A 26868-nucleotide genomic window follows, 5' to 3' on the forward strand; every position below is an offset into this window, starting at 1 on the left:
TGTGACTTAGTCTGTGTTAGCATGGATTAATCTGAATCATTAAACCCTGGGGTTTGCATTGAGGAAGCTAAATATACCTTAACACAAAGGAGATTCTACCATTAGCATTGGCTCATGGCTGAACTAATTAGGCTTCACTCCAAAACAAAAGATCAAAGATAACACAGAGGAGAATAGAATGAGTTCAAACACGGGGGTGGTATTAAAAGCAAGCCCAGTAAACACCACAATATCTAAAGGGAATGAGTCTGCTGCCACTATTTAAAGTATCATTAATCCGCCAACTATCTTTGTTCTGTTCCGTCAGCTGTCTAACCCTTTGATCCACATAAACTGATGTGGCCTGAAATAGTCTTCCGCTCTCCTATAGACCTCCATTGTTGTCCACAAACGATTAAAAACACATTAATGAGCCACACCGTTGCACTGGCTGACATCTTCCCTCATTACGATGAACAGGGGTGCTGTAATTTATTTTGAATTGATTCCACACACACCGCACTGGTGCCATAAGTACTTGCAAGCACACTGATCCTGCAGTTGGAAATTGTCCCCTTATTATTTACTTATTAATGAGTAACATTGGCTGAAAACTGCTGACCTGACCCACCAGAAACATCAGAGAAAGTGTTGGAATAGGGCATGCTGTTTCAAAAACATACGTGGCAGGTGATTGGATGAACCAACTGTCAGTCAAACAGAAAATATATTTTCTGTGGAGAAAAGCCTTCAGTGTTGTTCTTTGAGGAAACGCTCTCCAATTCTGATATAAATGATGCTACTGCAGCTTCTATACGCTGACCTCAGGAGCCGTCATTGATTGTTCTGAACAGTTGCCTCTCTCCATCGTCTCGCACACAGCTAAGCCACGCCCATTAGCTCCTCACAGGAAGCTGATTGGTCCGAACTCTGTCTTACCCGAGCATTACATGAGCATTACTTGAAGCCTGACTAAATGTTTTGTTTGTGTGATATGTGATCACGTGATCCTCACGTGAATCTGAAAGAATCCAGTTGCCATGCAAGGTTAAAAAAAACTGCAGGCATTTGTGTTATTTTTTTGCGTTTCTTACAATTACGTAAGAAAGTATTAAGAGACAGATTTATTGAGAAAAACAAAAAAAATATAGAACGACAGCAGCCTCATCTTTTAACAAAAGCAGCAAAACAGAACGTTGCCATTTAACTGTAAGCAGGTTTTTTGCTCGTCAACCTCCTCCTGCATAATGACAGATGTTGCTCTTCAGAGGTGGGCCATATGCAAAAACGAGCTGTCGGAAAAATTCAGGAGTAATTTCAAATCCATCACCATAGATTTTATCTACTGTAGATTGAATATGTATGTATGGCTTCTCCCATGACATCGTAAAACCATGGAATAATTTCTAGCAATCTGCCTTGCAAAGGAGACCCCTTTACTGAGTACTTAATGTGCACATCATTTCACCTCGGCCCGACTAAACTCTGGCTTATGTTGACATACAGAAAGTGTATTGTAGTGCAGTATGCATCTTGTCACAATCCGCATCTATTTTGGGTTGTTTGATTATGTTTTCGATCCTGACAAAGTCTGAAGTTGTGATCCATGTCTCCACCGTGTGGTTTGCTAATTGATGTTAACCAGGCTCAGTAAAAGGTTTCTACCGTAGAAAGTTCTGTCTGTATCTATGTTTCCACACCTAGAGGTTTCACTGTGCACGAGTGGCAGTCATCATGTCATTGAAGATAAATGTGCAAGGTTAAATTGCAGTGTGTTCCAAATCCCATTCCCCGATGAGCCGATTGATCAAAAAGGGGGATAGTCGTATAGCCGTCGGCCATCACATACAGGATTGTGAAGACTAGGGCTGCACAGGTCATTAAAGACAAAAAAAATGACACGTCGATGTATTACCGGGAAGCATTCTGTGGTTGGATGTACTTTAATAAAAGCCCCGTCAATGGCACGAGTCAGTTCGTACGGTTTGATTAGCCTGGTAGAAAGTTGTGTTGATTGTCCAGTAGCCCTGCATTTAACTCCGAAGTGAAAGCCCTTCTTTGAGAGCAATACGTTAGGCTCAAGTGAATGTCAAGGGCAATTGGACTAGTAGGAAATTAGAGCAATGTGTTTCAACAGGCGGCGGGAGCAGTTTTGTTCCGTTTCCCATTATGCTAATGGCACTACAAAGTTAGTATGTTCATGCATGGATGTCTAATGGGTCCGATATCCCCCAGCGCTTCCTTGTGGGAAACCAGGGAACAGCCACACTGTGATATGATGTGCTTTTCTGATCACCGGCTTCTTAATGAAAAAACAATTAAAAGAACATATTTGCACTCCATGGGCAGAATCCCATCCCATCTAATTAGAGATAATTGTCATCGGTTACTTCCGAAATTGAGGCTCTGAGGTAAAACAGAGTAAGATGATAACATAGAAACAACAAGAAGCATTTGTGTCTGTAAGTGAAAACCAATCAACCAGTCTTGTGGACCGCATGTATATTAACCTACATTTAAAGAAGTATGCATTCATGTCTGTCCATATTTACACGCTGAGGCTTTATGTTGTAAGAAAAGAAAGAGGAGGCAGGGAATTTTGCAGATGTAAAGAAATGTTGGTCTCTCGCTGACCTCGCCTCCCAAACCCTCTCACCCCAGTCCATTTATGTCGTCATACATTTGAGCCTTATGTACGGTACGCAGAATGACAGCTACCGCTTCCTTCCCCTCGCTGTGTGCGGTCGTATATTCCTTGTAACTAACTGATGCAGTGCACTGGAAACGGACACCCGTTATGCTGCCTCTCATTCCTTGCCTGAGCTGCCTGGTCGCAGAACTTCAACGGTAGATATTATGAACAGGATTTTGTACTTTTCATACCTTATTTGAAGCTTGTGAATAATCAGCAGCTACAATTGGTTTACAAGATCCATTTACCCACTTTGCAGCTTTATGTTACGACAAAAACCCAACATGCATCTCAAAACAAGCTGCAACAACCCAGTATCTGTAAGAATGACATCCATATAGGACGATTCTACATACGCCTCTCTCTTTACTTCATGAATTTGGATTAACACCTATTAAAAACCATGTTTTTCACCATGATGATGTCTGTTGTTGAAGGAGCACGTTTCTGTGGCGAAAAATAGGAAAACAAGTCATTCATTGCCATGCATCCATGTTTGCAGGAAATTACTGCACAGCGTTTTCCTGAACCACTGGTCATGTGTAGACATACTTTGATTAGAATTAATTTGCTGACTGAAATTTTTTGCTTAAAGCCAGGTGAGGTGAAACGCTAATCAAATGAAGAGTAGCTCTTCAGGTGAGTTGCTCATCCAGTTTCTTTCCTGTGGTTGATCGGCTGACGGCGGCACACTCCTGACAGGTTTGTCAGAACAGTGTTTCCCTCTCACAGCTGTCGACGGAGCGCGGGATGATAAACAACTTGCTATACAAACTCCATCCAGAATAGAAGGACTGAATCTTTAATGTGGTTACTCTGCAGGTCTATAGCTGCAAAGGATGCCTAGAATAAAAACCATGTTTGTTTGTCATGTCTATTTAGGCTTCTCCTCGGAGACAACAAAATATGTACAGTAGCACCGGCTGGGATCCAGAAAGTTCAAAGAAAACTAAATTATTTCTGAGCAGCCATTTGAATTCTACATAACCACCTCTGTTTTTCAACTTCTTGAACGTCTGTATACACAATTGTGTTTGAGCTTTGATTCAGCTTTGCTGCCAAAGCCAAATTAAGTCACTTAGTAACAAGAGTGACAGCCAAAGCCCGGCTGTATAGAGGAAGGAAAGAAAGGGCTGTTGTGTATTCTCGACAGCAGTCTGGTACGGATGCTCAAATGAAAAGAACGCAGGGGGAGCCAAAAAGGTCAGGCTCATTAAATGTCACCAAAGAGCATCTTAATAATTGAATCACTCAGACAAAGAACCACATTATTTAGCTTTGAAGGTTTCTTAGGAGCCACTTGCAGTCAGACTTGTAGTTTTATAGTCACTAGAAACTGCTGATATCATTTTAGGATTGACTGTTGTACAGTGCATTACATTAAAAAGGACTAACATCCCAAAAATTGCTTAAGATATAACGTATATTGTTTACCAATAAAGACATACGATTTTTGAGGGCATCCAGTTCTAGTTTTTTCACCTCATGCACTGCTTTCAAAACCTGTCGAGAGTCATCACTCTGGATGCAAATTGTCAAACGGGCTGTTTTGTGCCAAAAAAGACAACTTAAAAGTAAAATCTTTTGATTGGGGCCGTCTCTTCTCTCACCCGCTCTGTGAAATAACAACGTCGAAGCATTGATGAAACAATAGTGAGGGAAATGCACGAGTCCAATTAGAAATGCATGAGGGCTAATCGGGAGGTGATGTGAACCCACTGAGGGAAAACAGAAATCCACAGCTCCTCCCACAGCTCAGGGTGAGAAGTTCAGCTGTAGACCTCACCACAAAGAGTTCACAAATGGAAAAATAACCCTAATGTAAAATAAAATAAAGTTGTGTCTTTGTCCTCCCAAATAAAGAACTCAAAGACACAAGCTTTTTCATATCATTAATCCACCCAGAACCACAACATTCTGCATTGTCTAGGGAATATTTTGTCGTTAGACATATGAACAATTACTGCCATATAAACAATAACAATGGCATAAATGTAAGTTGTTCTCATACTGTTGTTTAGCATCAACAAGCAGAAATGACTCACAAAGACAGCGCCCCAGATCCAGACTTGTGTTTGGCTGGAATTTGCTGTGGAAGTGTTTGTGTTGATTAATAGTTTTGACTTTAAGTACTGACTCGTGAATGTACAGTATATAAATTAACCTCGTCTCATGCGCTAGACTTGATATGTCTTGGTAAAGATGAGTTCTTTGACTGTAGTGAATGATTTTCACAGCAGAAATTAACCTCAGTCATCAGCCGGCTGTGTGAAAATGCATCCATGAATCTCTGCTAGAACATGCAGTTGTGTTAGAGAGACCTTTTCTTCTTCTGTCAATATATATCTTGAAAACTACAGAGTTTATTCCCACAGTCGTTTGTTTCTGAAAGCTTGTGTCCTGTCAGAGGATATCACACTCGAGACCAAACAAGATGTTTTATCGTTTTGTGTTGATCAGTAAAACAAGCACAACCCGAGACAGAGAGTTTGTTATGGCTTTGTGTTAGCGCAAGAGTCTGACCATCAATCCACCTCGCTGTGTGTGTGTGTGTGTGTGTGTGTGTGTGTGTGTGTGTGTGTGAGTGTGAGTGTGAGAGTGAGAGAGAGAAAGAGAGAGAGAGAGAGAGGGATGAAAGGAGTACCAACATACTGTAAAATCAGCAACACCACAGAGTGGACTTTAGCCAGAAGCAGTAGGGTGGAGTCGGGGGACCAGTGAGAGTTGAGCTTTATAATGTAAGAAAGACAGACGTGCACCGCAGCTCCTCTGGGAGAATCAACAAAAGGTGCTAGTGCTTGTGTTATTTTTAGCAGGACTAGTGGTGGTGCCTCAGGGATGGAAACCACTGGATGATTAGCACTGAAATGTGGTACGTTACCATGATAACTGTTTTTATGTAAACACACTAATGTCCTAGTGCTATAGGTGTCCGCTATGTAGAAGGCCAAATATGCCGACAATAAAAATGTTGAAATTGAAAAATACAAAAATATTCAAGAGGCATTATCACAAGTCAGGAAGATGATGCTAACAAAGTAAAATTGACGTTTCAGTGTCTTCGTCTTACAACTAAAACCCTTTCGCAGCGTGTTTTCAGTTCATGAAATTTATCATAACATGGTTATGGTCGCCTAAACATATCTTTTTCAGCATTGGGTTGTACTTAGCTCCACCCTGTCATGTCACTTCTGTTTGATCATATGCATTTGGGAGGCACTAATGATGTAATATAAGTGTTGTGCTGCGGAAAGCTAAAAAAAACAAATGAGATTGGGCCATTTTTAAAAATTAGACGTGGTTTTGACGCAACCTGCAGACTTATGAGACGTCGAATTCTCTGGTTCTGGCAGAGGGTTGGCCGCTATGGATCGGATTGCGGGGTAATTATGCCAATGCAACAACTCTTACGTCTCAATTGATTTACACAGATGGCTGCCTTCACTCAAATTCAGATATCGAAGGACAGGCAATGTCAATGTAAACCACTGAGGAATTGGCAGCATGCTGGTTTCCATCCGAGACTGTGAAGCATTGACAAATCATGGATCAGCAAGGACACTTGTCAGTAAGCAATCTAATTTATTTAATCATCTTTCTAAAGTATTCCTTAGTGTAACTTGACATTTTGTGGAGAAATACTCTTATATCTAACCGTAGCTTCATAAACATTGTAAAGTAGTCCAAATATCATATAATCGCCATCGCTGCAGCTACATTTCAAAACAATTCCTAATTGTTGCTAACACGATTAAAAGTGGAAGACTTCTCAGAATCAGCTCAGCTTCACCCTTGACGTCCCAAAAATATCCTCCACAAAGTCCTTGATCCTGCTGCCCCTGACGATGAGCTTTATGTGGCTCTGAATACAGCTAAGAGGCCGTAAGATTGGTAGATCAGTGGCTACACACACACACACACACACACACACACACACACACACACACACACACACACACACACACACGAGCCATCTGTACTCCGGAGATCCAGATCATGACAGATTGTGAACTGTTAACAAATGTATCAAAAGCATGGGGTGCAATCAGCTGTGCTCCAACAGGGGCCAGTGAGAAATCAAATCCATTGTGAACATGAAACAGTCGTTTCCTTGTTTCCTTATATGCTTCCTTGTGTCTTTTTTTTTTTGTGGTTTTTTCTTTAAGATTTTCTCCGTCTCCCTTCCTCTCCTTACTTTCACTCGGGCCTGTTGGTTATTCCTGTCAGTGGCTGCCTGAGCCTCACTGGAGCTTGTATCAACTCCTTCCTCTCCCCGGTGTGACATTCACAGCATTACAATTGAGCCATCAATCTGTCAAGCTTTACCCCTGCTAAGCCACGAGCTGTGGGAAGCGCAGGAGAGGGACAAGTTTACCTCTCCTTCTGTTTTGCGTCTCTGTAGTTAGGGCTTAACAAATACAATATGTCTCACACATGATGTGAAATGGATACGCTTTTAGCTGCCAATTGAGGCAAGTCACTTTTCACACTCATTCCATCATCCACCGCTGGGTATTTTTTGCTGATGACCAAGTTGGTGACTGTTGGATTCTCGTTTTTTGTATTATTGTTTTTTGCAACACCCCCTCTGCTACCTCTCATACATACATGCACACACCCTCCTCTGCAGTTTCTCAAATCTTCTCTTTTCCTTCCCTTTGTGTTTGCCCCCCCCCCCCCTCCTCTCTCTCTAATGTTAGACTGAGCTCCTGTAAGGAGGAGATAAAGCCCCCCGGCAGGGCAGGACCACAGCTGTCGCCGTCTGACTTCCTGGACAAGCTCATGGGAAGAACATCAGGATACGATGCCCGCATCAGACCCAACTTCAAAGGTATAAGCCAAGGCAGAACAACACGGTAGCAAAGAAAAGACAGTAGAAAGCACGAGAAAAAACAAAGAGCGTTCGATCTGTGTTGGGAAAGGTAAACAGCTGACCATTCTCATGTGTGTGTCTTGTATGCTGCTTTGTCAGAAACCACAATACGATTCAGAGATTTCCAGCTTCCCAGTACATAAATATTGAATCAGCTCATCTACCTTTTCAGCCTGTTTGCTTTCGCACAGTAGTTCAACCTAAAGCATAGTTAACCCTTTGTGGTGTAGGCTAGTTATTTTTTCGTGTTGATGGTGACTTAATTATGAGACATAATATTTCACCATGCTGCACAAGCACACAGCAACCCCGTCTCCACAATTATGTTTTGAAGGAAACACAAATGCTGCCTGGACTATGTTTACTGGTAATGTTTTGTTTCCAGTTTAGGAAGCGCTACACTTTTGTTTTTGTCATAGGGAGGGAGTCCTCCCTATAGCTTTGCATTGCAAAGTCAGTTTTCAGGCTAGATTACTAATTAGCTACTCGACTGCAGCACATTACAGTCAACAACATGTAAACAACACATTAACAATTCATTTCAAAACAAATTAAATGGAATTTCAGTTGGACTTTAAAATCTTGATGATTCTCAGGCAAGTTCTGGTTTTAAGGAGCATCTTATTTTCTATGACTTCAAAGCTCAGGATTTATAGACGTTTATGTGTGATGGATAATGCAGATGATGACATTCTGGTAAAGTGAAAGTCATACCGAGTCTATGATTATATGAATCATGTCTGTGCGTTTAGATTTTACAAAGCCATCACGCGGTACGATTTTTCACGCAAGGTCACCAGACACTTTTGAAGTACCTTCATTGCCTTCATGAGCTGTGTGTCACAGCTGCTGCTGCTGCTGCTGCTGCTGCTGCTGCTCCAACTGCTGACCACGGTGATACGCAGGCAAAGTCAATGAGCCAAACAACAAAAAAACGAACATGCCGTTGTTTGTAGAACACCGGAATGCACCTTTCCCTTTTACCTCACGCAGCATCTTTGCCTCGCATCTCTCCCTCCGCGTCCCTCTAAGGAGGCACGAGTCAGTGTGAAAACCTGTGTTCAGGCAACAAAAGCAGTTTGGCTAAAGTTGGGAACAGATTATGGTTTGAGTTAACTGTTTATAAGTGCATGCATCTTATTATGTCATACTTCAAGTCGCTATTGCCTTTTCAATATCAAACAAAGACCATGATCTTCCCCAACCATAATCAAGAGCTTTGAGTGCCTGAATATAACCCTAAAAACGTCGGCTTGCTGAAGTTGCTGATGGATCAGTACGTTTTATTGTGAGAGCTACTAAAAACAGATTAAACAATATGTCATTGAACATTTTGCAAATATGCTTCCTCCTTATGGTGATAAGAACAAGAAAAGCTTTTCACGAAATGTATTTGCTGTTAATTTCATAATTTCAAAAGTCAGGGTTACACACACAACGATGCCAAATTGTGGACCGACGCGTCTCTGTGGCCTTCCTTGCTCTTACTCTTAACAAGCCCAGTGGTATTAGTCATTTCCCTTGATTTCTCCTGAAAACGTTTTTGTGCTTGGTTTTAGTCGAGGAGTCTTTTGGCTGTAATTACTCTTGCAGAAGTGCTTAAGAAAACACATTCTCCTATAAACTCTTTCTCCTATAGTGCATTTAAAGTGCGGGCTCTTCACTAGCAGAACTGGAGCTTTCAAGTCTCAAAATGAATGAAGAAACTGCTGTAAATCATTAAAAAGCCACAGGAGATTTGTATTACATTATAATAGGTATGTTTGTGTATGTGGTGCGATCTCATGAATCCCATCTGAGGGGAAAGATGTGTGAATTCAGTCTATTTATTCTTTCCTCAGGCCCAGCTGTGAATGTCACCTGTAATATTTTCATCAACAGCTTTGGGTCCATCACAGAAACTACAATGGTAAGAAGACCTTGGAGATTTCAAATGTTTCACATGTTAGTTTTCTTAAAACGGCATTAATATGAGAAGAAATCTCACTCTTGATCTAAACATGATTATGGATCAGGGTTTGTATTTCCCCTGTAGGGAGGGACATAAATACATTTTATATATATATATATATATATATATATATATATATATATATCTCACAAGGGAAATACACAAAAGGAGAAATCTTGGACACTACTTCCTCTTTCTTTCCTACCAACTTCTTTGCTAATCTACTCAGGGCTGAAGCCGTTCTCTCATTTCTGTGTTTCCTGGAGCATAACAGTGCAACCTTCAGAGACCAATGGGTCACTGACATGCTGATAATGAACTGTCCACTCTGCAATTAAAATGAAAAATTGAGAAAATGGATGAAAAGGAGTATGGGAGAGAGGACGAGGGGTTCAGGGAGAAATTACTGTCCTCAAGTCTGCATTTACAGTGTTATAGCTGCTGGGTCAGCACAACACAGAACTGTTTAAGGGTGTCTGAGGGAGGAGGCCCATGGTCAGACCTCCAGTCCAGTCAGCCCAGAGAACAACAACAGTAACGGTATCATTACCAGTCGCTGGTGAAGCATGCTTTTTAATTCTGATACAGGAAATGAACAAGCAAGAAAAAGGAACAATGTACAAAGATGAATTCTGAATTAATTGGACAGATTAGAATTCTAATTAAATTACTCATGTATGTTGGCTGCAGGCAGGAGTGAGTGTCTTCAGCACTTGTCCTTGGCATGGCTTGCAACGTCTGGACAAACACTATACCATCTTATTAAATCGTTGCTTTAGGAACATCTGATGAATATGGTGAGGCAAGGGCCTTTCAACTAGAGTGATGTCTTTATTATCATGAACCACTGAGGTTACCTTACAAAGATTGATCATATGTAATAACTCAAGTGCTTACATATGTCCTTACGATTGGGAGATAAGTGAACGTTAAATTGTATTTTTATTTACAGAAGCACCATTGCCGATATATGAAAGACAGAAGAAAAAAAGAATTGTAGATTTGGTCTTTAAAGTGATATTCCATCCAATAAAGGAGGCTCAAAGTTTCATCATGGTTTCTTTTTTCAAATAGTACAATAGTTTTGGTCGTCATAAATTCATCATCAGTCGGAGAGACAAGTAACTGGAGAATGATCCACTTCTACGCTCTCCATCTGTACTACAAACTTCACCGCTGATATGTTTTTAATTAACTTCCCTGAGTTCTTCCACAGGACTACAGGCTCAATGTATTTCTACGGCAAAAATGGAATGACCCTCGCCTGGCATACAAAGAATACCCGGACGACTCGCTTGATCTGGATCCATCCATGTTGGACTCTATCTGGAAACCCGATTTATTCTTTGCAAACGAGAAAGGAGCCAATTTCCACGAGGTCACCACTGATAACAAGCTGCTACGGATTTTCCAAGATGGCAGCGTTCTGTACAGCATTAGGTAACTAAAGATAATCTTCCCAAATACTGTTATGGCCAGTTTGAGAATGACATCAGGAATGACAAGTAGCTGCAGTACGATGGGAAAAATTTAATTTATTCATTCAACCGCTTTGATATTATCTGATTGTTGCTACTTTACTCTGAGTGGCTAAATAAGTCAGTTCATTGACGCACAATGAACATTTTTATATGTTAAAAAAAATTAAAAACGAGCATTTCTATTGCCTCGACACGGCTATCAACATGGCGACTACTGAGCCGGCGGGTTGCAGCTAACGGTGCTGACAACACTAAAGTACAAAATACAACGCTGACCGAGTGATAAGCGTTTACCTGAGGGAGAACTTTATATAGATCAACATGAAACAATTGACCATGATGGACATAAAAGTGTGCGACTATGAAGTGAGTTTGTTGAATGACACTCTACACCAGACGGGAAATTAGCAAATGGCTTATTAAACCACAACAAAGAGGAGATGACACCTGTGTCCTCCCTGCTTACTTTAAAAAGATTCAGACCAAAAGTAAAAGTGTGCAAACATTTAGTTGAGCAGGTCTTGGCACATTTCGCATTGTTTTGGTCATTTTGCCTCAGAAAACACATTCAGTTCACCACTGTGGAAGCCTTCTCTTTGGTGCTTTTCTCTATATATATTTTTTTTTAAAGTAAGTTAAGCATTTTATAATTTCTTAATTCATATATATTATACGAATAAAAAGGATATTATATTTCTACATTTATTTTGAGAAGAGGGAGAGACAAACAACACAAGTCCTCTGTTGCAAATACAGATAATCACCACATCGTACCACTGATTTACTGCATCTTCTAGATCTGCCTGCCAAACTAGGTTTCATAATTACAGCATCTTTGTGTGCACTAAATACATGACACAATGAATCCCATGTTAGGAGAATCAATCAGTTGGCTATTTGTAGTTTGTTCTTCAGCTGAAAAAGACATTGTGTCATCAGAACACAGGAGCAAATGGATGTCTGCGTGTATACTGCTGGCGGCTCTTGTCTCGCCTCTGGGCGATGCATTAGAGCAGGTAATTACACAGTTTTCCTCCAGACAGACTACCAAATAGCTCTCTCTCTCTCTCTCTCTCTCTCTCTCTCTCTCTCTCTGAGGATTTTTGAAGGCTTAATGCATCAACACCACAACAAATAAGAGCAGGGATGCCTGCACCAATTACTTTGCCATTATTGTGGTGCGACAAGTAATCAAATGGTAGAGTAACTGTTTTCCAAGCTACTCATTTAAAAAAAAAAAAAAATCTTTTTAGTTTTCTCATTTGTCCAATTGTATTGAACACATACTCCTGACTTCTTTTAATACTTTGCAAAACAAAGCAGCTTGGCACTGATATATTTCCCTGTAATCTGTTAACCCATCATTTCTTCTTGTGCTTTGATATCTTTTCCTTGAGCCCCTTTGTGCCATTTTTGACATCCCCTATTGCTTCTCTTCTCTTTTCCAATCTGTTTTTTGTTTTTTTCTATCTCAGGCTGACTCTTGTCTTGTCCTGCCCTATGGACTTGAAGAATTTCCCCATGGACATTCAGACCTGTACAATGCAGCTTGAAAGCTGTGAGTCTTCTTCTTTTCTTTGACTTCCCCTTGTCTCACTTTCCTCTTTTTATCTGTCTTTTATCTGTCTCCATTTCTTTACATTTTGCCTGGCTTGCAAGGTGCTTTATCTTGCTATATTCCAAGAGATAGGAACTACATCATGACTGTAAAGCTGTGTCGATATCCGGGATGTATTCACAAAGTCCATATGGAGAAGGGTTTATATTCTCCAAAACCCAAAATCTGGCATTTCTTGCATACACAAAATGCACATACTATGCAGTTGTAGCGCACGTTGTAAACTGCACAGAACGCAAAGCTTTAAAGGTATAGCAACAATAAGGGCTGGTGGGGCTTAAAGAATAGTCAGTTTACCATTCTTGTTCACATTTACTGTACATATATTGAAAGTGTTCAAGAAATGTATAAAAAGGCAAACCTTTAAAATTTTAATAGATACAATATAGAGAAAGAAAAATATTCTTCCCTTTAGCAGAGATAGGATCTGCCCTCGCGAAACCAATTTTCCAGGATATAAATAATAAAACTTTAATTTTGTGTCCCTTTTATTATATGTGACCCACCCTCTGTGCCTAGAGGTGACCTAATTTCCTGTCATAGGGACAAAAGAATTTAAAGTGTAGCAACAGGGAGGAAACAGAAGGAGCACTCATACCATGAAGTCCCTGCACCTTTTCAGAAGTATCTCTCACAAAACAAAATAAGTCAAGCTGAACGCTGGTATCTCCACATGCATCCTTATCTGATCCAACAAGAACAAGAGGTATTGGTTTGTATAAAACTCCCTCTTTGTACAAGAGGCAGCATGATTTATATCTGCAAATTAACACGAGGACAAACGGATAAAAAAAAATCCAATACATTTTGTGCACAGCGTACGTCAGGCAGAATAAAAACTAAAAAATGAAGACATTTTAGGGAGAGGACTCAGGCAAACAGATGTGGGCTTGAAGCAGCAGTGTGTGCATGTGTTTGGGTAAGTGTATCGCATCACACCGCCATTACAGGAGACGTAATCATTCCTGATTAAAGGCCTCTGGTGACGAAACTTGGCCTTGTGTTGACAAGTGCAATAGTACGCCACCCAAGGGTGTGATCACCTTGGCTAGAGCTTGATGTTGAGGGGACATTAAAGGTTTTACTGCCTTTCCTAGAGCTGCAGAAACATCGGGAAAGCACGAGAGAGGCGGGTGATGAAAAAAAAAAAAAAAGAGAGAGAGCCAAGACCAATCTTCTTTTCTGGCCTTTAATGCCAATGGCTTATATAGATATATATAAATAGAACCAACAATATGATTCTGCCTCATTCTGACACATCAAAGCTCCATATATGCAGCTTATACCACCACGCTTTGCCCTGAGCCATTAGCCACCAGTAACCTCAAATCTATTTTGAAACTTACACCATAAGTGAAAAGCACGAATAAGAATCTGAAGCATAACCATGGCTGCGTTAAGAGAGTGGCTTTCATTAGGTGAACAGCTTTTTTTAACATGAAAAAGAAGACGACATGTGACCAACGGTCATTACTCTACCTGGCTGAGGTATTCCTGACATAGTGCCTCATGATTTTCATTTCTATTGCACCTTAAACATTATGTCAATTATGTTTCGTCCCCTCTTAGCTGTAGCTGGCTCGTTATCTTAGGAAAGCCTTGCTATTTCCCTTGCTTGTTACAGCAGGGTGTGTGAATGACAGAGAATTCAGAAACAAGATTAGTGTGTTTTAGTTGTGTTGTTTTTCCAGGCATGTGGGCAGGACACGGTATAACATCTTGAATAATTGATGCCTTTGTTTCTTGGGCCCTAAAGGGTCCCAGTGGACATCAGTATTATTCAGATGTGCAAGAAATTCTGTGGTGTTGCATGAGGCTTGAATTTTCAACATATTTATAATCAGGTAGCTTTGAAAAAGAGCACAACCCTCAAAAAAAGCAACCTTGGTGTGGAAGCAGAATAATTATTGACTCATCCTGAGTGGTTCACTAAACTGTACATTCACTCGCAAAAATTGATATATATGCAATATTGTTCATTCTAATCAGCCCAGTATGTGTTAGCACATACAGCATCTCCCGCTGTCGTGGGCAGATATGCTCCTCATGTCCTCCTTTATTCTGTAACCTTCAAGCAACCACAACAACATGACTGGAGCTGTGGTGGGTGACCTTTACTGTGACAAACATGATGGCAGAGGGTAGCTGGTAGCTGGACGGTTTCTCGAAAGCGACATTATATCGCCACAAAGTTTCATTCCCTCGGTCTCATTAGCCATGGTTTCCAATGTTTCTCATAGACTTTATACTACGGCAACAAGATCCCAATTACAGTCGTGGTGTAGGAAAGAAATCAGGTTAAGGAGGAGGAGGAGAAGGAGGAGGAGGAAGGGGATGAGGATCACAGCGAAAGTGATAGATAGAATACAAATATTTAACAGCTAGTGCAATGATACACCACGCCATCTTTTGAAATGTACAGTAAAAGCATTGTTTTTGTGAAACTTATAGCAAACAAGAAATGTTATATCCTGTGACTGATGCATTCCCCCTTCATAGTCAGTAACGGTGTAAATCCTTGTTTTCATGTCTACTTGGAGAACCTTTGCTGAAATATTATAAATATAATAACTGCATCTCTCCCCAAAATCTTATTAGAATCTGAGCTGAAACGTTTTAAAATGTGTTATTGAAGATTTTATAGGTCTTAGATATTATATACTGTCTAGGAAAATAATGAACTATTGAGCATCTTATAGTCCTCTTTGGCAAGTCAGTGTCATTTTATGAAAAATGTATGCCATGGTGAAAAGGTATGCCACAATTTGTCTTAAATTATATGCAAGATGCATGAAAAGAGGAACAATATGTGCCTTCGTAGTCTATTCAATATAATCTAAGATAAAGTGAAAGAATAGGACATTTCATACCATTTCTGTCTTACTTAAATATCCTCTCTTTAATCACCTTCTTTCACAGTTGGTTACACCATGAATGACTTGATCTTTGAATGGCTGTCTGACAACCCCGTTCAAGTGGCTGAAGATCTCACCCTCCCCCAGTTTGTGCTAAAAGAGGAGAAGGATTTGGGCTACTGCACTAAGCATTACAACACAGGTACATAATGAATTCCACATACGGTGTCAAGAAACCAGGGACCCCACGTTGAAAGTCCAAATTGTAATCAAGTGCTTCAGTTTATTTCTTCTCCAGAGATAAAAATCAGTTAAGCATGCATGATGATTCAGCTACAACGACAACATCTTGAATACACTGTTAACTATTGGTTCTAGGATTTAACTTATAACCTGCTGTATGGTTTTATTAAACAGTTGCTTGAACCAGAATGTTCCTTTACCATACAGCCTATTCTCCCAGTCCCATCCCAACAGTTTAAGCAATGCTAAGCATGCCAGTTGAATGTACTATGTCATGTGTCTGCAGGTAAATTCACCTGCATTGAGGTGAAGTTCCACCTGGAACGTCAAATGGGCTACTACTTGATCCAGATGTACATCCCCTCCCTCCTCATCGTCATCCTGTCATGGGTGTCTTTCTGGATAAACATGGATGCTGCACCAGCCAGAGTGGGTCTGGGCATCACCACTGTTCTGACGATGACCACGCAGAGCTCTGGTTCAAGGGCCTCGCTGCCGAAGGTGGGTCTGGAGAGCAGTGGACAAGATATATGATGGTTTGAACGTAGCGGAAGGTGGATTCTTTGTTTGTTTAGAACCCAGAGGTGCAGGGGATGTACTGTCAGAGCTCAAAAAGATGTCTTTATTCTATTCACTGGGGTATTTAGTCGTAGTGATAAAATGTTGGGCTATTTATGATTTCTCGCTGAAAATCAATGGTGCACAATGACATTTAAGTCACAGAAACCATTAAACATAAATGTATTCATCATAGATCATATGGTTCCTCCAATAAGCCAGTATGTGTGAGAGGAAACAGGCACGACATAATACTATCAGCTCAACAAGAAGGTCAGTGACTAAATGGAAAACAATCTAATAAACAGATTATAGCCTGAGGTGGAAACTTGTGAACTCTTCTGACATTTTGCATCAACATATCGGCTAAAAAGTGACACATAAATTTCAAATAAATAAATATTTCCTGACAAGACCGAACAAAACGCTCCATGAAACAAGTGACAGACATGCAATGGATTACTGACGACTGCAAAAGGTATCCTGGTTGTGTCAACCAATGTTGGGTAAAAGAGGCATTTGGAGGGTGCTTTGGAAAAGTACGACCTATTAGAGCGCATTTAGTCATGAAACGCTGACTTTGCACTAGGCAGTTTCTAATTAAGGACAAGGCTAGAGATTAACGAGCAGACAGACAAACAAAGGCCAGGTAGGCTGAGGACACTGGCTTGTGAAAGACATGCAGGGCAGTGCACTCAGATCCCTGGGGAGAAGGTCAGGGAACAGGTGAAAGACGGACTGTATTCTACCGTCATGACGGTAAATACTTTTTTCTGATTGGCTAAAATTGTGTTTTAGAATACCTTGACGATAGACAAGCGGCTAACAGTTTAACCATCATTCTAGATCACTGCACAAGGTATATTAGATAGCTGGGAACCATAGCAAACGCACTTCAGCCCACCCAGTGCTACATTACAACCCAGCTCTGTTTATGTTTTAGAGTTTGACTGCTTTCTGTATTTTTTCTCAAATTTGGCACAAACATTCGCCTGGACTCAAGAATGAACAACATTAGAATTGGGTGGTCAAAGGTCTCTGTGACCTCACAAAACATGTTTTGACCATAACTCAAGAAATTATATGCCAATTTTTTTTTTCCTTGTCAAATACTGGATATTTTCACCTCTTCAGGCATCTTAAAATCACACAATTACTGAGTGTCTGTATCTTGAAACAAAACAGAACTCGTTCTCTTGCTACCTGACTATGAAAAAGAAAGTTTAAAAAAAAATAAGGACAGCCATGGAAGGAAAGGAGTAAATAATAAAAGTATTTCAACCAAACAGAATTTTTAAAAACCTAGTCAGTAGGCGTTCAATGGCATGTTAACAGAGTGAAAAAACAGTTGTTAACACTGTCAACCTAAGACTAAGATGTGTGGTAGCTGAAGACTAACACAGTGGAAGTGTTGATTAAAACATGGCTGAGGTGTTTCCAGAGTTTGTGCCCTATGTGTCACACACACACACACACACACACACACACACACACACACACACACACACACACACACACACACACACGTGTATCTTTAAGAGCAAGCAAACTGGTGCTCAATTGAGTGAAGTATCCACACAAGGCACGCTCAGTGGGCATTGCTGATTTGCTGCGACATATATTCTCTCTTGACCGACCCAGCACCGCAAGTCTTGAACCGTGACCCGTCTCGTGGCTATGTGTCAACTGCCCACAGCCCACTGACTCATTACAATTCTAGACCTTCCCAAAGATGCATGTCATTACGAGCCAGAGCGGAGGAATGGGTGGATCATGCAGCACCCACGGGTAATCCGTTGGCCTCATTGATTGGCTGTTGATAACTGTGACCATGTCCGTTTCCCCAGGTGTCCTACGTAAAGGCTATCGACATTTGGATGGCGGTGTGCCTTCTGTTTGTGTTTGCTGCCCTGCTGGAATACGCAGCCGTTAACTTTGTCTCAAGGCAACACAAGGAGTTCATCAGGCTGAGGAAAAGGCAGCGGCAGCAAAGAATAGTAAGTAATCACACGCACACAAAGGCCAATGCATGCTCACACAAAATACACACATATTGTGGCAGATTTTAAAAAGCAAGCATGAGGAGGCCTCACACACACACACACACACACACACACACTCCAGTCCTTGTCAGTCTCTATAACATTGACTTATGCCTCTTGTTATTGTGGGCTGCTGTATATCCAGGAACTGACAACATCAACACGCTACAGCTGGCTGTCATATTACATGAGGCAGATCTGTTCATCTCAGTTCAGCTCGTTTCCATCATGAGCACGACCTGTGACGAGCCGCTACCACCCTCTCCCTCCATCACTGCATTTGGCACAGAACAGCAGCCTACCTACCAAACCTTTTGCAGTGGGATACCCCAATCCTCCATTCACACTGCAACACTGATACATTTCTGTATTCTGACCTACTGTGGTCAGTGTGAGACACTTTGACTACATTGGTCATGCTTTTGTATAACAAGTTATCCGTAACATATCCGTTTCGATCAGTTAACATGGTAAGCTAGCAAGCGCTAATTAGATAGCTGAATAGCTGGTTGCAAAAAGCCAAGATGGCGGCGGCCAAAACACCAAAATCGATGCTTCAAAACGGCGGTCCACAAACCAATGGGTGACGTCATGTCACGTGTTATATACAGTCTATGATCCAAACATACATCCTCTGAATTGGATCCATATGTTGAACGACGATTATCAAGGCAAACGGCTTGTAAGTCGACAAATAAAAGTGTTTACAGCTGACAAACCTTGTGTGACACAAAGGTTCGTCTTGGACATCTTGAAAATCCCATTAAACAGCTCACTGACTATAGGCAGCTTCCCAGACTCATGGCAAAGTTCCCTTGTAAAAGGCAGAAGAGTCCAGCAGATTTACCGGGCAGTGTGCCCTCCTGCGTCGATACTGGAGAGAGAAGATAATGGTCTTCAGAGAAAAAGACTTCCCCTGTCCACATTAGTTGCACAATTACTCCCACTCTGGAGTTTGAGGTCACTTACTATCCATCTGAGAGGTATTGACGCACGACTCTATGTGTTGTGCTAGAGAGAGTTTGGGAATCTGATGGAGCGTACAAATCCCAGACTGACCATGGTTTAATCAATGCACTTTCAGCTTTGTGTTTGACAGCTCTGCAGATCCCCAAAAAGCTATTGCAAGAATATCCACACAGCCTTCAAAATTACAAAAATAAAAAATCTATTATAATATTTACTGAGATAACTTGAGGATTCTTTATTCATCTTCAAAGCCAGTTCCCTAAACAAACAGCCGCAGAAAATGCCCTATATTATCACACTCACAGTGCCTCTTTAACTAAAAGCAGAGAGCGTGTGCTTGAGTTTGTTGTTTGAATGTGAAATTTGCATCTTTAAATCACTTTATTTTTGGCAAGGCAAAAGGTTGATTTTTCATTTAAATGAAGCAGGGGGAATTCTTGTTTCCAGCAAAATGCTAAGGCCCATGTCCAAAACTTTTTTTGGACAAATTATAAATTCAACACTAATTAATTTCCCTTTCCCTAAGAGACCAAACTTTACAGCTAAAGATAAAATAAGGAGCAATAACTCTTATTTCAATGTGTCTACCTTCCTTTCCAATGGAGGTGTTTGCCAGTCAGCCTGGAAGTGTTGAGTCATTGCGGAAAGTGAATGACATCCCTGGTAACAACTCAACCTACAGGAACCCGAGTCAGCACTGCAGCGCCTGTGCCAGGGTAAAATATTTAACCCTTTGTCCACCCTGACCTTCGAACCCAATTTTTGTCCATGTCTCCAGTCTTCCAAATTGATTGTGTACTTTCACTTCAAACCTCAATATATCCTGGCATTTCTCCAACATCCAAAGCCCACTTTGTGCTGACCTCGCCCCATCACTAAAGCCTTCCCTTCCTGACCTCCTGACCCTTTATACTAACATTACTAACTTGGAATTCTTGCCCTTCATTCCCTCCCATGTGTATCCTGTTTTCAAGGCTAATTTTAAAATTTTACATTTCTACCTCTTGTTCTGTCCTTTTCAAACTTTGAATCTTTTTTACCAGGAAACCCCAAGAATTGTGGCATTTATTAATGAAAAAAACAATACTTTTTGTTTTTATTTTGTATTGACTAGTTTAAAGAAACGAGTTAAACATTTTGGGAATTGTCTTCTTGACAGGACTTAGAGGAAAGGTTGATACCACTCACATATGATAACTATGGAGCTACAGCTGGTAGCCAGTTAGCTTAGCATAGCATAAAGGCAGGAAAAAGAGGGAACTTCTATCTTGGCTCTGGCAGAAAGTAACATAATCTGCCTCCCAGAACCTGAAAAATCAGCAATGAACAGGTCACAAATTCTTTGTTTAATCTGTACGAAATTAAAAGTGCAAAAATTGCCAGGCTAGCTGTTTCCACCCTGGTTCCCATCTTTATGTTAAGATAAGCTAACTGCAGCTCCATATTTACGAAAACAAATATGATCGTGGAATCAATCTCCTGATCTAACTCTCAGAAAGAAAGAAAGAAAGAAAATAAGCGCATTTCCCAAACTATTCGTATTTGAGTTTGTTGTTAACATTTATATTATATATATATATAAAAAAAACTCTGTCACTCTCTGAAAACAGCCAGTTCCAAAATCACATTTTGCTCTGTGGAGAATAATCAGTCTCAACTGATCTTATGCCAACAAATCACAGTGTGTAGCTGCTGCTGAGAGCACAGAAGATGAGCACCTATTATCTTTAGAGAGACGCACCATTAGCCTTTAGCACATGATGTACTGTATCGTTTAGGAAGAAGTAGGAGGGATAATTAAGCTATGCTAGAAGAGCTACAACTCCCTATCCCCCAGTTGTATGGTGCAATTTGTCACTGAGGCAACAGATAGTTAGTAACCATAACATTACTCGCAACCAGGCAATTGTGAGGAGGAGGAAGATTACAGTAAATTAAGTTAGCGACTATGTCTTTAGCTAAATAGTGAAGGTGCAACCAGGGGGTGTTGGCAAGAGATCAGAAGTCGTGGATGTTTTTAAAAAGGACTAAATGAATATACTGGGCAGTGACAGACCGGTGGAGACATGTGTGAAATACATTAGCAGCATTGGACCTTTGACAGGAGCTGGTAGTGACTCACTGCCATGTCTGTCCGGCACAGAGATGCGAAGTTCGGCCAGAGTACCAGAGAGCTGCCAGGGTCAGTGAGAGAGACACACAGAGAGAGGGGGACGCAGGGATCAGATCTTTCAGGGCACTTCACACTGACTACTAATCATCCAATTTAGATCCCACATCTTCACTTTCCGCTGCTAAAGTGAATCTCTCAAAGTGGCAGAGGACTGTCAGAGTTAAGCTGCATGTCTATTAATATTCTCTTCAAAGGGCGGGAACAGTGTCTCGTTCACTGCAAAAAAAAAAGGAAAAAGAAGTGCCCCTCCATTCATCAAAGCATAATGCCAAGTGCAAGGTTTTTTTTGGGGGGTGGGGGTAAGATCATGACTTTTTATTAATAGGCATTTTGAAAGGTCTGCCATTCTGCAACTTTGAAGAGCTAGAAAGGAGAGATGGAGGTTAATTTTTTTTGATTAACTTTCAGAATTAGAAATTCCTTTCTTCCTCCTAATGATGATGCCCTCCGATTCCCCTCTTTTGTGTCAAAGAAACTTCAACAAGCTTAAAGATTCTCTGTATGGAATACAGAGCATAGTTACAGCCTCCACACGGCTCTTATGATGACGACAGCTGGGCCAGCAGCTAACGGTGCTAACGGCATGAACAGTGCAAACAATGGCAGCAGTGCTGTCAGAGCAGGGTCACCGTTATCAGCTGTAACCACCGTATTAGCACAGTGCAGATTGGCAGCCATGATGTGAAGCCGGAAACACAAAAAGGGAGAGCATCTTCATTCTCTGCTCATGACGACATAACTCAGCTACATATCCTTTGATATAACAAATACTTGTCATGTGTTATATTAATGCTGTGAATATCATATTAAGCATCCTTTAATTGAAGAAACTGAGGCTAGTGCCACTTATAGTCAGGTTGCGCCAGTGCATGTGTGAAAAACCCACAAGGTCGTGTAACAACACTTACGGTATTCTGAAGGAGTTTTCTTTAATTCTCAAAATAATGTACTACACACTCTGCATTTCCTTGATTGCGACAGTATTTAATAATCCAAACAAAGATGGCGGCAATTACATGCCTTTGCTTAATTTATACATGATCCAACATTTTAAAATGTCATTATTTATCAATTTTGAAATGATTTTACTTATTCTGTGTTAAGATTTTCTTGCAGTAAGGAAACAGTAAGGACATCGGTCATCTCAAGTAGTCACAATTTGAGAAACTGATCCAAAATAGTTTTTGTCATGCAGCGGAAGGAATATATAGTTAGTCTTTTAGGCTGTTGGAATTACCTCTGTGTTGTTGTGTGATCATGTGGGTTTACATTACCAGGCATTTTTCATTCTTAGAGCAATAAATGGGCAGTAATGGTAACACATGGGAAGCACAAACTACCCGTTTTGCACACAATCAGTGACAAGCATTTACTGTATATAAAAAATCTTCAAAATTTCCGTGCTTTTCTCTGCGGATGTTTTTTCGCTCTGGTGGCCTTTTGTGCTGCTACACCCCAAACACATTTGGGAATCAGCCACTGAGCGGAAATGTAATAGGCTGTAAGCTAATTTGGGTCGACAGCAAGAGGCCAATCTGTTTTCCCTATGCTTGACTCCACAGGAGGAGGAACTGGTGAGGGAGAGCCGTGGTTTTTACTTCCGGGGTTATGGACTGGGTCACTGCCTGCAGAAGGATGGTAACGCTGTGGAGGCGGCCACTGTCTTCACCCCGCCGCCGCCGCCTCTTCCTCCTCCAGTTACCTCGTACGACGGAGAGGTACTTCACAAACGTTTTGTGGACCGGGCCAAGCGCATCGACACCATATCCAGAGCCGTCTTTCCCTTGAGCTTCCTCATATTCAACATATTCTACTGGTTCACCTATAAAGTGCTGCGACACGAGGACATCCATGCAAATTTGTAGAACGCTCTCTGCCGACCCCAGTTGCTACATTCTTTTTTTCCTTCCTCAGAACCAAAACTGCCTGTCAGATCTAAATTACAAAGAGGAAATGTGTCAGGAGGCATATCTGCTTCTCTATCTGCTAAAAAAAAAAAAACTTTGTGCTCAGGTGTGTCTTTGGGATCTCAGACAAAGAGTGATTAAGCCGAAAGACAAGGTTAAGCTGCGTGGATTCATGGCTGGTGTTTGCGATTGCCCTCTCGTTTCTGTCTTGGTTGGATTCATACGGATTACTACAGAGACAAAACACTACTGGTACTTTCGTGGTTCATGACCTTTGTGTGAGATGATGAGAGTCCAGAGAAGTCTATGTTGATCCTGGCTGGATGAAATATACTGACTTGAATTTTGACAATACGCATCTTTGAATGAATGTTTTTGAAAACTCTAAAGATAAAAAGGTTCTTTTTACACCTTTAGATTATCTAACTGGTACAAATGGGTGCAGGAGGAGGGGGGGGGGGAGATGAATCTTTGAGATTTAATATTTATTAAGTGGTGATAACTCAATTAATATTATATATATAAAACAGTGTAAAAAGTGTATATTTAAAAACTGTTCATTAAACTGCACAAAGCACAAATATGTATTTCTTTTTGTCTAAATTTAAATAAATTGTTATTCTGCCAGGAAACCAGAAATGATTTGTTACTCTTTAAGCTGAAGATTTGATTTTGAAAAATGATGAAGGGGTTGTGCACAGAAATGGTTTTGTTTTTTTTTTAAGTGCGTAAGAATTCAGTGACAGAATAAATGCATCACACACACACACACACACAATTACTTTTCCATTGCAGTCCTTTTAATAGACCCCATCAACTCCAAACCCCAAGAGGGAAGGGAAAGACCTTTAACCGAAGGTGGAAATCAAACTCTACAATAAAGCAAATTGTGAATTCTCAGATGCTAAAGAAGTAATCGGTTCACATCAGTGGTTCTGGGTCTTTGTAAAGCTTTTTTTTCTGAAACCATACTTGAACAATCAATCTGGACAAACGTGTTGAGAAAATCGCATAGGAGCTGCCATTTCTTTACCAGTCTCTGGAGTGGCTTTTGAAGGTGTGGAAATGCAGGGAAATGCAGTGGAGGGGGAGCATCGCCAGCTAGGGAGGATGAATGAGTTTTTTAATGGGAAATCAGAGGGGTGTTTTATCAACTAATGAGTTTGAAAAGGGCTTGGTGTTCCACTGCTAATGACAATGAATTCAAAGAGGCAGCTGGAGCCTACTGTCCTTTTGTCGGCAATCCTAATCAACTCCTCTGTATTGTGTGGTTCCCCAGGTAATGAAAAAGAGCGTGTGTGTGTGTGTGTGTGTGTGTGTGTGTGTGTGTGTGTTTTCAAGCATGCCTTTGTTTTTACTTTATCCTCTCTCTGTTGTTATATTGATATTGATTTTTATTTTTTTTTTTTTAAATGTATCCAGTGTTCCATATTATCCTTTTTCAATCACAGCCTACTGAACTGAAATGAGGGAGGTTCTGTTACAGAATTTTATAAGGGTTGATGGCATGTACATCTTTGGAGCATTAATAAAGACAAACAAGAGGAGCCGACTAAGGACAGAGTGGCTCGACATATTCACTGAAGTTCCTTCATACCGACAGCTTAAGTAGATTTATAACAACAGAATGTGAGGGGAGGCAAATGTCGAGAAGATTGGCTGTTGCTCGTCACTGGCAGTGCTTTTCCCCATCGGTTAAGTCCCAATTCCAAAAACAAATAACTCTACCGTTGAAAACTTTGGATTTGAGCCATTTTTCCTTAAAGCCACTTATAGGAAGGAACAACAATAAATGCCAATTTCAATGTTAACGCACTACATACTCAAAACATTGCAAACTTTTTTGTCACTGCTTTCAAAATCATCAAATCTGACTCTGTGATTGTATTTCCTGATGAAAACATTGACTTTCTAATAGGTCACCCTTTATAAAAAAGTGTTCCAAGTTGTAACTAATGACTTAATTGTTAATAAATAATAATAAGCTGTATAGATCAGTTATAACCCATTATTACACGTTTTGGGTTGCCAGATTCTAAAAATGTTATCCTTGTCTTATCTCTTTAGTTCATCATGAAGACACCTCCAAAAGGATATTTTGACCACTTATCTTCTGGGAAGTCCTTAATTAACGACTTAATGAAGCAATTTCCACACAAGTGCTCCACACGCTTTTTGTGTTTTATGAAGGCGGTAGTACTCCAACGCGCTTGGAAAAGAAAGGGTGAGCGGAGTGATATTCAGTTGGTTGCAATCTGCAACCTCACCACTAGATGGCACTAAATCCTACACACATAATCATCCATGACCTAAAACAAAAAAGGGAGCAGTATCAACAGTAGTAACGTCGCCTTGGCAACTACTCTCCTCTCACTGCAACTCAGTGATAGTATTGTTTCAATGATAATGACGAAAACAGCACATTTGTGTCAATATAAGAAGCTTTACTAAATCCACAAACCCTAGCTGACACGTGCAAAATAGACTCACGATTTCTGGCACGTAACGCTCGATCACCTCTTCCAGAAAACAGCATGTCCTCTCACAGTGTGCATCATTTCAAGGACACGGAAAGATTGATGGATTCCAATATTGTAGGATCTTCACTCGGCGAAGCGGATTCACACAAATACACCTCCACACCCTGTCACATGGGGCCAAAGATTAAACCACAGCTATCAGAGCGTCTAATTTATAAAAGCAACCCTCCAATAGAAAGTTGGACCCAAATGAGAACATTAAATCTTCATTGTTCCACAGACTTTAAACATCTCTGACGTTGTGTTGTGCATAGCTGCTTATTTGAAGACTTCTTATTGAGTTATTGAATGACACATGTACGCTCAACTAATCCGATTGTGTATAAACAAACACACAATGAGCAGGAGAGAATAGAATGAACATTTGAGGTCGCTGCTGGTCATAATGTCCAAGGCATGCCCTTGCTGTCTCTGGGTGATCAACATGCTTTCCCCCTCCTCATTTCAGCTGAATGTCAATGGTGCCAGAGCAAAATCTGATGTGTGAGCTTTGACAGAGAAGCCTAAGACCTGCAATCAATACTGCCGTCCCTTAGAGCCACCGGCTTCTCACCCTTGCGTGCACATAAAAAACAGAAACACATACGTAGGCACAAAAACAATACTCCTGTGTGTCAGATTTTCACACTCAATGAAATTTTACAACAGCAATCAGCGCTACATTGTTATTGTATGAGCAGTTATCTTTCATTGGTGGGATTTTCTCCTCCATTGCTTTGAGACTTTTTTTCGAATCAGTTTATAAAGGCAACAATTTCTTGCACGGAAAATGAAGCCCTTTGCCAGTCAGAAGCTTAATATTTTTTGTACCCATCTTTGAATTAAAAAAAAAAAAAAGAGCATACAGGACATTTGCATGACTATCCAGAACCATAAACAATAGGTACAACTGTAAAAATATTAGAATTGTTGTAGTATAAAATAAAATCTGTTGTACCAAACAGTAGAAATATCCCTGCATCACCAGGAAACTGTAGCCCGAGACGA

General features: G+C 40.6%; 1 protein-coding gene across 2 annotated transcripts in view; it reads left to right on the forward strand.

Annotated features, from left to right (window-relative positions):
* glra4a (glycine receptor, alpha 4a) overlaps nucleotides 1-23913 on the forward strand; it is a 41189-nt gene extending 17276 nt beyond the window's left edge. Inside the window, exons 2-10 of one of the 2 annotated variants that reach the window (XM_068715130.1) lie at nucleotides 7372-7502; nucleotides 9386-9453; nucleotides 10712-10935; nucleotides 12452-12534; nucleotides 15514-15651; nucleotides 15979-16193; nucleotides 18098-18247; nucleotides 19867-19977; nucleotides 22997-23913. In XM_068715130.1, coding sequence (XP_068571231.1) covers nucleotides 7372-7502; nucleotides 9386-9453; nucleotides 10712-10935; nucleotides 12452-12534; nucleotides 15514-15651; nucleotides 15979-16193; nucleotides 18098-18247; nucleotides 19867-19977; nucleotides 22997-23299 — 1423 coding nt within the window. In that variant the 3' untranslated portion in view covers nucleotides 23300-23913. The remainder of the gene's footprint in view (nucleotides 1-7371; nucleotides 7503-9385; nucleotides 9454-10711; nucleotides 10936-12451; nucleotides 12535-15513; nucleotides 15652-15978; nucleotides 16194-18097; nucleotides 18248-19866; nucleotides 19978-22996) is intronic. The other variant, XM_068715131.1, reaches the window with a different exon arrangement.
* Nucleotides 23914-26868: the final 2955 nt, after the last annotated feature.

This window comes from Cebidichthys violaceus, unplaced genomic scaffold, assembly GCF_023349555.1.
Source record: "Cebidichthys violaceus isolate CVI_PGR_0920_01 unplaced genomic scaffold, fCebVio1.0.p SCAF_2, whole genome shotgun sequence".
Lineage (NCBI taxonomy): Eukaryota > Metazoa > Chordata > Actinopteri > Perciformes > Stichaeidae > Cebidichthys > Cebidichthys violaceus.